The following is a 13,055-nucleotide window of genomic DNA, read 5'->3' on the forward strand; positions in this document are numbered from 1 at the left end:
TTTTTATTTTTTGTAAATTATGGTAATAAACACTTGCATAATAATTCCCTAAATACCATTTTATGCATAATTGACCACATTCATATGAGAGAACCCTTTTTTCTTGTCCATGTTAACACATTAATTAATATGAAGGTCGAAAAAATGAATTTGCAATTTGAGAGTGGAAATGGAAATGGGCTTGGACATGGGACAAGTCAAGCGGCCAGTACGAATGAATGAAGAGTGCCATCAAAATTAATTGGCAATTAATTCTTAATGAGCTCAACTTGGACCAACACATATAGGCATTTACAGAAGAAGGCAAACACACGGAGAGGGAAAAAAATATACAGAAAGTCAAGTTTATTTAGACAGGATAATGGAACCGAAAAAAAAAAAAAAAAAAGAAGGAGAAGGCTTTCACACCGCAAAACATGTGCGCATTGAAGCGTCGAGAAAAACGAATTTTCCAGTTTTTCCTCTATCCCATCCAATTTTTTGTGTTGTGTGCCCACACAAACAATGAAAAATTAATATGCCAAAAAGTGGAAAATTGCTTGGCGCGAAATTTCGCTTAGCGAATTATGAGAGATTAGCTATGCATCATTAGGTTTTCAGTCCTTTGGCGACACGTGCACGGGATGCCATTCATGACAGCAGAAATGTAGGTTAGGGCTACCCCAGAAAAACAAAAGGAAAAGAAAAAGGAACAAAATGTTGTTTTGCTTCGCTTTTTTTAGCATTTATCTCTGTCACGAAATATTTTCACACAAAAACAGTACGGAAAAATCAACAAAGGGGCAACCGACTAACTAAAATAAAGAAAAAAACAAACGCGGTTGAATTTTCGGCGCGTGTTATTTTTATTAGAATTATTATTATTGTTTGTGTTATTTTGTTTGTTGTTGTTTTGTTTTTACATATATTTATTTTTTTCTTTTTTTTTTTTTTCTTTTTCTGTTTTGTACCAAAAAACGAAAACGCGTTTGGAGTGTAGAACCAGCACGCTACAAAGTAAAACCAAAACTAAGCATTTAAGGACATTTACGATTGATTTTATACCGAAAAGTAGGGACCAGAACCGACTCCGACTCTGACACAGAAAGATGATTCGTTTCGTCCTGGCGCGTTCGTCTGTTCGTTGGTTCGTATTGTTGTGAATGAAAACCGAAGGATGCGACAAACAAATCAGAGCCGAAGTTGCATTCGGACTGAAAGCTTTTTCCTTGGTCAAAACGAACTTGGTGAAAGTTTCATATTCCAGCAGGTTGTTTGTGTGCTGTGCTTGGGCGTCTTTTATTGAAATTGCCTTAAGATGCAGAATTAGCAATATTTGTGATATTTTTGAAATACTCATGAAATTAGAACTCAATGCGATTAGATTTATGTGAATCCTTTTAGCCAGAGAATGAGAGTCAAGTTTCATGTTGGTTATATACGTCATTTGGAGATAGTGAGCTAATTACAAATGAACTGCTAATATATACATATATAATTTATTCAGATTGTCAATAGATAAGGTCTAGCAGTCATTTCAATGTAGAGAACTTGATGTTTGTTTTCTGACATAGAAACAAGAAAACAAATTCTTTTCTATAAATAAATTTGTATGTATAGATAAGCATTAGTTATAAACTTTCCCCCCATTATAAATTCTGATGCTGCCAAAAATCTGGTTTTTAGTTAAACTGATCACAGGTTAACTATCTAGCCAAATGCGGATGTTGGGTTATTATCACAGTCGAAGCAAAAGCATCGGTGGTTCAGTGGTAGAATGCTCGCCTGCCACGCGGGCGGCCCGGGTTCGATTCCCGGCCGATGCAAACTGATTTTTTGCTTGCATTCAGCAAATTTGTCGGCTTTCACTTGGGATGGATCAGTTTTTTTATAAGAACTATCGTGTAAAATTTATGAACTTCCTTTTAAAAATGTTTAAATCATAAATTTGGACAACATAAATCATATGAAATTGAAACAAAGTCATAAATTATTCTAAAAAATAAAAAAAAAGTACTGAATTGCATCGGCCGGGAATCGAACCCGGGCCGCCCGCGTGGCAGGCGAGCATTCTACCACTGAACCACCGATGCTCTTATACGAGATGTCGCCAAAAATGGGAAATTAAATTTGAGAACATGTAATTAGAAATAAGGTAAAAATTTTTAATACATCAGTACTCAAAACTTAATTAATTTAATTGTTGTTAAAATCATAGGACCAGATGGTTTACTACTTTTCTTATTGTCTAGATTCTAGAATGTTTGATTCCCAAATAATTAATAGTTTGTGAAATATCCTTATACATCTCTGCAGCATTTATGTACAAATTTTTTATTTTAATTTTACTAATCTGAAATTTTCTTCTGTGGCCGCAAATAATATAAGAGCATCGGTGGTTCAGTGGTAGAATGCTCGCCTGCCACGCGGGCGGCCCGGGTTCGATTCCCGGCCGATGCAACATTGTATATTTTTTGTTCACAATTCCTAATAGTTCTCACACTCATTATAGAAATATTTATATTTTATGAATTTAATTAAGTAGAATCATTTTTAAGATTATTTTTGAATCGAGTTCATCGTTGTAGAAAAAAAAAAAAAAAAAGTAAGTTGCATCGGCCGGGAATCGAACCCGGGCCGCCCGCGTGGCAGGCGAGCATTCTACCACTGAACCACCGATGCTTATGTTCATCCGATGACCAAAACCCAACGTCTGGCACATGAAATTTGCAGCATCTACAAGCCCTCAAACATACGTGGATATTTGATAATATTTGGGTACATACATACATATATTCATTTTTGTCTACGTGATCATTCGATAACTAAATTTCTTGTAAATGAACTCATTATTCCGACTCACAAATCACAAAATTGTTTTTATTGCTAAAATTACGGGACGCAAAGAACAAGTAGTAAAATATTTTTAAAGCCGACTTTAATGCAAAACGTTTTGGTTTATTCTTGCAATGTTTTACCATTAGTTTTATGAGTAATAAATCATTGAAATGTGTCCTGCAGTTTTGTGGGGCATGTAGCAGAATCTCTGCACAAGTCAACTTTCTATCTATCTGGCGAAGATGTTTGAAAACTTTTGTCAGCTTCGTCTTCAGCGGTTCCATGGTGTAATGGTTAGCACTCAGGACTCTGAATCCTGCGATCCGAGTTCAAATCTCGGTGGAACCTGAGTTTAGATTATTTTTTTTAAACTACGTATTACAATAGACTTTAAACCTAAAAAATACTTAATAAAGAATTCAGCGCTTTTTCTTGTGGTTCTCAATAAATACCAAAAAAAGTTAGTGAATAAAAGAGATGAAATGTGGAGATTAATATAAACTGTAAATTTACAAAGATCACTAAAAATTGTTTGGATTTCTGGCTTGTCATTTTTGACGTAATATTTTTGGCCACATTTTTAGCCCGGTTCCATGGTGTAATGGTTAGCACTCAGGACTTTGAATCCTGCGATCCGAGTTCAAATCTCGGTGGAACCTGATAGGAAATTAACTTTTTTTTAAATATTTTGCTTAAAATTGTGTGCTCAGACCGAAAAATACATTCACGTTTCAGGGTGCATACATGACTTTTATGTTAATAACGTTTAAACAAAATATACATATATTTTTCTACAGTTTATTTATGGAATTCAAAAAAGAAACTCATTAGGTTCCACCGAGATTTGAACTCGGATCGCAGGATTCAGAGTCCTGAGTGCTAACCATTACACCATGGAACCACGCTGATATTTTGGCCAAAATTATATCGTGAAAAATATTGCAAGATCAATCAAGTTATCGTGGATCCGCCGTTAATTGTGCAGCCTCAGCAGGATCAACTTACATTTATAAATTTAACAAAAAATTCGAAAATTGCATTCTGCAAATTTAAAATTAATTGAATTCTACAGGGAGAACTTTTTTAGAAATAATTATTGGGAAAGTTTAATCATACATATTCCAAATTTCAGATTTGCATGAAAATGATTGTCTAACATGTACTATTTAACTTGGTTTTACTTGTATTCAAAAAAATTCATGATATTTAATTACAAAAACATATGTAGTTATTTATTATATACAAATACACCAAACAGGCAGTGGATATCTTCAATTTGAAATCATAAATCAAATCAAGAAGGTAAGTATACACCTGGTATATACATATTTTGCAGTCAATAAAAAAAATAATATAAAGTTATAAATGGAAACAAAAAAATAAAACTTTCTTACTTAGGTTCCACCGAGATTTGAACTCGGATCGCAGGATTCAGAGTCCTGAGTGCTAACCATTACACCATGGAACCCTGAAGCAAGAGATGAGCAAAGTTGTACTTGAAGGCTAAATGGCATTTGCTTCAAATATGGCTCGTCATACCATTAAAGAATATTTATTCACATTTCGTTAACAATTGCTTATGAATTATCCATTTATAAGTATTTTTAACTGTTATGCTTGTTCTTTTTTATCTCTCTCTACATTTATATTTTGTTAATAGTATGCAACTGAAAGGTGAGCTTTTTGAGCTTTTAAGCACTGGCCAGCCAACAGAGCGCCAAAACTTTTCGCACACGTGAGTGAATGAAGAGAAATGGTAATGTTGGATGTCTAAAAGGGGGGACTTAAGTATAAACAAATGAAAACAACTTTTTGACCTACGATAAGGTGCTTTATTTATGAACAATTGGCACTCACCTTTATCGTAGAAGAGTTGCTTATATTTTGACAATTGCACCGAATCCAACCATTCATCCACAGTGAGGGCTATGTCCTCGTTGTTGTTGTTGTAGTTATAATTGTTGTTGCTGTTGTTGTTGTTGCTATTATAGTTGTTGCTTGTTTGTTGCAACCAGGACCAAATCAATAAAACAATCTTCACCAAGGATATCGTAAACATTAAACTCAAAACAATGGCAACTAAAACTTTTAACGAACGTTTCAACATAATCAAAACAATTCAATTGGCACATGTAAATGTAAATGCGAAATTGCTTTTCTTTTTAAATCTTATTGACAACTAAAACGAAAACAATAAACAATGCGCGCACTTTCGACTGGAACTGCAGCATCCACCAACGACGAGCATCTCCCAAGCGATTTGTTGTTTAACTTGTGGCACAATCAATTCATTCCGCTCATTTGCATGCAAGATGCACTTCAATTTAAACTTTTGTTGTTCTAGTTTTATATATTTTTATTTATATTAGAGGTGGGAAATGCATAGATATATATTTTATCGTTCTTATCGATTCGAGCTTTCTGGCAGCTCCCCCTATTTTTTCTCCCAGTATTTTAAGCACGATGCCGCCAATTTTAAATTTTCAATATGTTTAGCATACTTTTGGGTAAATGAATTGCACATTGGGACAGACTTAATTTCCTTCTGTATTTTGGTATAGATAAAAAGTATATCAAATGTATCTTTGTGATATTTGAAACTCATACCAAAAGATCTTAAATAGAGGCCATGTCAATAAAAAATTATAACCTTTTTGCTTTATCCGAGATGCTGGACACCTTTACGACTAAATTTCCTAGAACCTTTCTTATATATTGGAATAATTTTCAATTAATATCACCATGGTAAAATATTTAAATAAATATATTTCAATGTTTTTTTTTTCAAATATGACTATTTATTTACAGATAAGTACATTTAACAAATTTTTAGGCATAGATCTCTTAAATGTATAAATATATAAAAAAAGAAAAAGCTAAGTAAAGAAATAATTTTGTTTTAATCTTGATCATTTTCCAAATTTGTTCTAATGAAAAAAATGTTGTATGAAAAAAAACGAAGTTTTTTACTAAATTCAAGTGAAGTTAATGGTTCGTTCTTTATATTTTTGCCCAGTTTGCTTGGTTTTTCACTTAGTAACTATTACAAAATCAGCTTAATTATAAAATGCTTAGGAAGTTCCATTTAAAAATGTCCAAAAAGGATCCATTAAAATTACTTAAGTATTTTAATAAAAATTTCGACAATGGAAAACTTGTTTTGTTGTTTTGTTAGTTGGTTTTTGTTTTGGTTTTTTTCTTTTGGGGTAAAAATTGTTTGGTTTCACACATCTCTCGTCTAAATCAAATATCAAAAGAACTCAATCAGAATGAGGCTTAAAGTTTACCAAAAACAATTTCAATATTCTAGCTAAATTAATTATACCTTAGAGTCATAGGAAGGTTAAGCTTACGCATTAGGATACACTTAAAGTTAACTTAAAGTATAGAACAGGCGGTCAGAATAGACGAGAAGGTAGTTTAGTAGTAGTAGTTTAGAGACATGGGGGAAAGAATAGGAGAAGGATAGTTGGAAGAGAAGATTTTTGTAGAGTAGAGTAGAGTAGAGTAGAGCAGAACAGAATAGCGAAGTGGGAAGCTTAAACCTGCAATCGAAATTTAGTTAGTAACAAAAAAAAAAGGGACAGAAACCACACTAAAACTCTGCCAAGAACAAGGCTTAGTTTGGGAATTATCAAAGGATTAGTCATATATTAATTTCTAAACTCCCTTACTAAGCCACATTCGAAGCCATCTCTTACAACTCGTTGGGAATTGCAAGGACATATTATAAACTTTGCCATTCAACAAATTCGCATTCCTTTCGAGCTGTAAAATTAAAACAATCTAAAACACAAAATACTCTTTTCTGTTGTGATTAAGTTAATAAAAATAAATTATAAAACTACAGGATCTTAAATGGTTCTAAGATTTTTTTTCCGGTGCAGCGGCCTTTATGGCGGCGGCTCTTCTGTTGCCCACCTGTTGAGGCGGTTGCGCCTGACCGCTGCCCTCCTGGGAGCCACTCTCAGCATCCGAATCCTTCAGAGAACCTCCTTCCTCATCGCCAACCAGAGCTCGATATTTCTTGGCAATGGCCTCCCAATCGGCCACATTTTCAATACGATTCTGATTTGCCTGCGAGAAGCTGGCCTGAGAGCCAAGCGGCGATAGATGAACCTGCGATAAGGCCACCGAGTCTAATTTGTAAGAAGACATAAATAAAACATTAAAAATTTGACACAAATAATATTGAAATTGAATTCAAATTGTTTGAAAGTTGGAAGTTGGAAAATGTTAAATTTTGAGCTAGAGCGAGCCAATGTTTTTAATAGACACAGATAGGTTGAGAGACAGAGAGAGACAGAGAGAGAGAGAGAGACAGTTGATAAAAAGTCTTACAAGTTGATGACAGTAGAGATATTTGAGAGAGGAGGGACAGAGGGAGACGCTGTTAGCTACAAAACTCTTGCACTTGACCAACATTTGCTCCAGGAGTGTTGAGTTAGTTAGTACATACGAAAGTTCTGCCAGCGATACATACATGTCTCACCTTTCTTGATCTTCGATAGCCATTTGGCGCCTGCTTTCGTACGTGGACTGGCCTGACGTATTCCCATCATCTGTACCAGACTTGGACGCTTCTTTTTCTTCATGCGTGCCTGTTGTGTTTTGTTTTTGTTTCAGTTTTTTTTTGGTTTTTTGCATTTTGATATGGTTTAATTTTTTGTTTTTGTTCAGAGGGGGGTAAGACACAGGACATTTTCAATCACATACAAGACAAGAGACAACAAATACAATTATAAATACATATAGCAATCAGCATTTAGTTTAAATATATATTTACAAAAACCAAAAGCAGACAATGATTGGCAAAGGACATTTGGATTCAAAAATGCATTCTCGAATATTTGTATTCGTTTTGAATTTTCTTTGTTTTTACTCAGAAAAAAGAATGAAAACTTATTTGAAAGGTTTTGAAAGAAAGTAAGAAAAGTGATAATCAAAAACCAAAGACCCAAAACAAATGTCTTAAGATCAGTGGAAACTTTATCCGAACTTCGGGAAATATTTCTATCTAGACGATTATCAACGAAAATTAAAAAATAAAACTATTTCTATTATAAAATCTAAACTTTTTGTATTCGATTCATTAAGGACTTTCAATTAAATCTCATCTTATCCTTCTTAAAGTAATTATGAATATCAAAACGATTAATTTCCTTTGCCAAACACTGAATAACTAAGCTAGTTAAAGTGCAAAGTGCATATTATATAGAAATATCACAGAGAGTGCTCGACAGGATGTGCTAGACTACGACAGGACACAAGACAACACACTTAAAGCATTCTGTTAAATAAAAATATTGTGGATTTCATTTATTTATTCATTTTTTGCGGTTGTTGCCAAATTGCTTTAAATGGGTTGGGGAAAAGGTCGTTGTTAGCAAAACTACAAACGTGTCCCGCTGTTAGTTATAGTTCATTAGATAGAGATAGCTTTGGATAGTTGTTTCACTTTTGTTTTGTTGTTTGGATGGTTGTTTACCTTGACCTTCTCGACGATCCACATAAACCAGGTGGTAACTAAATTAAGCGGCGATGGCGCTGTTGTGGTGCGATGCATATTGCGTATAAGCTTGGACAGGCCAAATTTCCATTCGATGTCGGATTGGGCCTAGTATTTCATAGGTTTTTGTTTTTTTTCATTTCATACATGTATTATGATGGAGATGAGTTATGATGAACAGATGATGATGTTGAAAAGGGCGAGGAATGGAGACGAAAAGAAGTAGAACAAGAAACACAAATAGACGCATGAGTTTTGGCAATGAGTTGAAAGACTTTGACATTATTTTTTTTGTAGTTTTCAAATACATAACTTAAGCGCTGCAAAAAAAGGTTGTTTTTAAAATAGAAATATACAAATGTAGTCGCCTGTTTTGGATGGCAATTTCACAAGAAGAAGAGAAATTGTTATACAAAACCTGGCGACATTTATTGGTATATTTTTTTGCAATAGACTTAGCCTAAACTAAACACGCACAGACAGATATTTATATAATATAGAACACAAAAACATGCAGGGACTTTGTAGGATTCATATAGTTGTTTTTAAGAAGCATGCATATTACTTAGTTAGTCAACACTGAGCACTGGAACACTGGTACATTTGTTTTTCAACACTGGGACACAAAAAGCTGTTAGTTTTGGCGCTGCTAATTGTTTTTTTGTTTTATTGGTTTTCTAAAGCTAAGCAAAAGCTGGTCACAGACTATAATTTAATCGTTGGCAATCTAAACTAATTAAAAGGTCACTGTGTATGCTTCTATCTTGAAGATACAATTTAAATCGATTGTATCTCTGAGATGACTACATTTTGAGAAGTTCTGAAAAAACCTGGAAGTTGCAAGTCTGGGCAGTTGATGGATCTACAGAATGTGCCACAAAAGAAGAGAATTATTTATTGTAAACCGATTTCGCATGGAATGAATTTATAATTAACACACTCAATGAAAATCTCTCAACAGACTTTAATTGAAAAATCCAAGGTGAAAAATGTCTAAATTGGAGGCTTTCAAATTGTTTTAAACATTATAAAGGCGCCGTTCAAGTGTTGGTTAATGAGTTTTGTAGAAGGTAATCCAATTTCCTTTTGAAATTAGAAGTTATTTCCTAACTCTGAATCGTCTTCAAACGTAACTCGGAATCCTTTTGAAATTTAAATATCGCCTTATTTATTTCTTTAACTGGAACAAATTTATTTCAAATGAAAATATGCACTATTTAAATCAAATTTTACATGAAAACTTGTGATTTGTGGCAAACGATTTGTTTTCTAAAACTTACAACAAACTTTTCGAATGTCCTGTAGCAAAACAAGTATTTATAAAGCAAGCTTGTGACTTGAATTACTTATTTCATTTCAGAAGTATTTTGAAACATCAACAAAGTGACTTTTTGGACTGCCTATTGCATAGTTTAGTGGGTAAATCTTCACATTTCATTCAATTTAACATCGAATAATAGTGGAGGAAATGGGAATTAAAATCTTCAAAAAACTTGAATGGGTTCTGAAATAGCTTTTAACTACCCGTCATGGAATATCCCTTAGCCTATAATGGCATTACTTCTCAATATATCTCTTTGCTATTCAGATGTATAAAGCTAAATGATATTGATATAATGTTGATATCTGAGACTCACTTTACAAACAAATCCTTTTTTAAACTGAGAGGATATGAGATTTACTGTGCAAATCATCCATCCCGCCAAGGCGGGGCGGCACTAATTGTTAAAAATGGAATAATATATGAAACTCTAGATCCCATAAGAGAGATCTCAAAGTCAAATGTATGCATGCTGACTTAATTGTTACTGCCATATATTTCCCTCCAAGGTTTATTGTTAAAGAGATAGATTACAAGCAGTTCTTCATAAAACTTGGAACAAAGTATATTGCTGGTGGAGACTATAATGCGAAGCACCCTTGGTGGGGCTCGAGACTGGCAAACCCTAAAGGCAAGGAGCTCTATAAATGCTTGAGAAATAATGGCCTCAGTGTCTTATCAACCGGTAAACCTACATATTGGCCCACTGATCCCAGTAAAATTCCTGACCTAATGGATTTTGTCGTTTATAATGGAATCCCACAGCAAAATCTTGCTATCTCAGAGAGTTTGGACCTAAATTCTGATCACTCGCCTATAATTATGGCTTATAGTACGCGAATCAAAAAAAATCCGAGAATAATCATCTGATTTATCTACAACTATAGAAATTAAGTTGTTGTTGCTGAAAAAAAGACTTATTGATTAATATTAAAATGGTTATATAAATACATAATGCTTATGACTAGAATAAGAATTATTTAGAGGCAAATGTATATAATAAAAAGTTTTTTTTTGTTTAAAAGATGTTATTTGTTATATATAATTAATAAAGCGCCATTAGCATAAATACTACCTGAATACGTTGATAGGTGTCTGACATCATAGCAATCAGCAGATTAATGAGCACAACCACCGATACCAACATGTAAATGCCAAAGACAATTTTGAATAGATACTCAACCCAATATGGTTGAGTGGGCGTGGCTACATTTTTGATTTTATCAACTTGCGTCTGTTCGGTCGTCGTCTGACCAAACACGGCGAAGAATAATAACTCGAATGAGTTAATCGGATGCATGCGCACTGTGTCGTCGTGTCGTTTAAACGTGATTAACCCGAGCCCCGAGCCAAATGCCAATGACAAGGACACAGACACACAGACCCAAGCAACAGAACACCCCCATACACACCCACACACACACACACACACACACAGCACACAGGGCAAGCACAGCAGATATTTATTTTGAAAAATAAAAAGATAACGGACGCCCATTTGGAATAGATTTGCGGGTTGGTCAATCCGAAGCATTTAGTCCAACCGCAGAACAGGAAACACACGTTCAAGTTCGATTCCGCCAATTGTGGTTAAAAATTTTGTTTGTTTGTCGGTTTGGTTGGGGGTTGTTGGTCATCAAGTATTTTGTTTGTTTTTTTGTATATATCGTTTTAAAAGCATAAGAGATTGGGAAATATGTTGGGAAGAGAGAAGCGTAAAAAAACCAAAAAAGAAAAGGAAAAAAAAACACACAAATAGATTAGTTGGCATTCAATCAATACAAACCTGAATGCGTTGATAAGTATCCGACATCATGGCAATTAGCAGGTTAATTAGTACAACCACAGACACTAACAAATAGATGCCAAAGACAAATTTGAAGAGCACCTCGGTCCACTCGGGACGCAAGTGTCGCATGGGATTGATGTCCAGGGTGGTCGTTTGTCCGAAAACGGCGAAAAATAGACGCTCGAAAGCCAAAAATGGCGTCATGGGTCCTAACCGAAGGCCGAATGTGGCACAGGCGAACAATTTTGGAATTGACTGAATTAGTATCGAAATACATATACACACACATATATGTATGTACATACATATGTACATATGCTAATTAGCTATACATAAGGAGTACGTACATATATATTATTGGCACAGGCGTGTGTGCAGAAAGTTGATAACATTTAAATATTTATTTTTGGGTGAATGGTGCTCTCAGCATTTAGCAGCAAACACGTTCGCAATTTGGATTTGATCTTTATTGGTTTAATTGAAATTTCAACGATTCGACATCGAGTTCGATTCGAGTCGATTCGACTGGTTTCATTGGGTTTTGTGCAGAGAATTTCGGTGGATTGTTAGGCAAGCGGCGCAAGCTGAAAGCCGCTGGCAGGAGCGAATATATAGGTAGCTGATTATTTATTTGAATTTTATGTTTTAAGTTTTAAACATCAACATGCAGTAATTGAAATTTAGTTGGGTTTTTTTTTTACACGTTTCTAATGGGAAATTTGATTGATATACACATCGCAAACATAAACTGAAAACTAAAAAAAAAGAACAAAAAAAAAGTTTAATTAACCTATCACATTTTAAAACCTTGAATTTGTAATTCTCCCCGTTTAAAAACGTACAATTAAAGACAAATAAGCAAACTGGGCAGCTATTATCGAAGCGCCAAAATGTAGGCAATACTTTTTTCTAATAGAATAATCAAGTTTTACAACTGTCATAGTAACTGATCATTTTATCGAATTAAAGAGATATCAAATACATCTGCAAAATGATCTAATACAGAAATAAATTAGCATAAAACTTAATGCCTCAGAGTGCTTGAGGAATCTTTCAAAAGAAGTCATTATTGTATGGAACATCTATAGTCAAATTGAGAATTATATTATACACACTTATGTTTTCGTTGTAATCTTGAAAAATTGTTTTGTAACTATTATTATTTTGACATGCTCTATAAACTTACTGCAAAACTCGTTAGGAGTTTCACTTTCTTCTTCTTTTGGAGGGAAAACCTAATAAATGACATTTTGGATTTTGATAGAGAGAAAACCTGTGTGGTTGTCCCTAGAAAGCCAAAGCTGTATATATTTGGGAACAAGCCATCGAAGCGAAAGCTACTAAAGAGAAAAAGTCAATTTTGATCTATCCAAAGCTGGTTTTAAACAACTCCAAGCCAAATGAAACTAGTAATTTTATGGTGATCCAAAAAGAGATAAATTCTATTAGAAGTTCTTAATTCTTAAAGATTTAGTTATATTCAATTCTTTACTTATTTTAGTTTCAAACAGCTCTGAACTGTGTCAATCAAGTGACTGTGAAATGATTTCTTAATAGTATTGAAAAATGCCTAAAATATGTTTACGAGAACATTGTCCTTTCATTTTACTTCTATCTAT

The 13,055-nt window shown here is 33.9% G+C and overlaps 2 protein-coding genes and 8 non-coding genes across 13 annotated transcripts in view; 4 read left to right on the top strand and 6 right to left on the bottom strand.

Moving 5' to 3' along the window:
* Positions 1–5,171, bottom strand: part of LOC137581072 (apoptosis-resistant E3 ubiquitin protein ligase 1) — a 29,325-nt gene extending 24,154 nt beyond the window's left edge. Inside the window, exon 1 of one of the 2 annotated variants that reach the window (XM_068295235.1) lies at positions 4,675–5,171. In XM_068295235.1, coding sequence (XP_068151336.1) covers positions 4,675–4,924 — 250 coding nt within the window. In that variant the 5' untranslated portion in view covers positions 4,925–5,171. The remainder of the gene's footprint in view (positions 1–4,674) is intronic. The other variant, XM_068295236.1, reaches the window with a different exon arrangement.
* Positions 1,735–1,805, top strand: TRNAG-GCC (transfer RNA glycine (anticodon GCC)). The gene has a single exon. It is a non-coding gene; the product is annotated as a tRNA-Gly (tRNA).
* On the bottom strand, positions 2,002–2,072 carry TRNAG-GCC (transfer RNA glycine (anticodon GCC)). The gene has a single exon. It is a non-coding gene; the product is annotated as a tRNA-Gly (tRNA).
* Positions 2,369–2,439, top strand: TRNAG-GCC (transfer RNA glycine (anticodon GCC)). Its single transcript has one exon. It is a non-coding gene; the product is annotated as a tRNA-Gly (tRNA).
* Positions 2,591–2,661, bottom strand: TRNAG-GCC (transfer RNA glycine (anticodon GCC)). Its single transcript has one exon. It is a non-coding gene; the product is annotated as a tRNA-Gly (tRNA).
* TRNAQ-CUG (transfer RNA glutamine (anticodon CUG)) lies at positions 3,094–3,165 on the top strand. Its single transcript has one exon. It is a non-coding gene; the product is annotated as a tRNA-Gln (tRNA).
* On the top strand, positions 3,405–3,476 carry TRNAQ-UUG (transfer RNA glutamine (anticodon UUG)). The gene has a single exon. It is a non-coding gene; the product is annotated as a tRNA-Gln (tRNA).
* TRNAQ-CUG (transfer RNA glutamine (anticodon CUG)) lies at positions 3,647–3,718 on the bottom strand. Its single transcript has one exon. It is a non-coding gene; the product is annotated as a tRNA-Gln (tRNA).
* On the bottom strand, positions 4,214–4,285 carry TRNAQ-CUG (transfer RNA glutamine (anticodon CUG)). The gene has a single exon. It is a non-coding gene; the product is annotated as a tRNA-Gln (tRNA).
* Positions 5,172–5,833: 662 nt separating the features above from the next.
* Positions 5,834–13,055, bottom strand: part of nompC (no mechanoreceptor potential C) — a 30,208-nt gene continuing 22,986 nt past the window's right edge. For 2 of the 3 annotated variants that reach the window (XM_068294423.1, XM_068294424.1), the window contains 4 exons: positions 10,723–10,952; positions 8,306–8,434; positions 7,310–7,418; positions 5,834–6,956 (listed from right to left, as the gene is read on the bottom strand). In XM_068294423.1, coding sequence (XP_068150524.1) covers positions 6,682–6,956; positions 7,310–7,418; positions 8,306–8,434; positions 10,723–10,952 — 743 coding nt within the window. In that variant the 3' untranslated portion in view covers positions 5,834–6,681. Of the gene's footprint in view, positions 6,957–7,309; positions 7,419–8,305; positions 8,435–10,722; positions 10,953–11,433; positions 11,646–13,055 lie in introns of all 3 variants that reach the window. The other variant, XM_068294425.1, reaches the window with a different exon arrangement.

The sequence above is a fragment of the Drosophila tropicalis genome, unplaced genomic scaffold (genome assembly GCF_018151085.1).
Source record: "Drosophila tropicalis isolate 14030-0801.00 unplaced genomic scaffold, ASM1815108v1 contig_845, whole genome shotgun sequence".
Classification (NCBI taxonomy): domain Eukaryota; kingdom Metazoa; phylum Arthropoda; class Insecta; order Diptera; family Drosophilidae; genus Drosophila; species Drosophila tropicalis.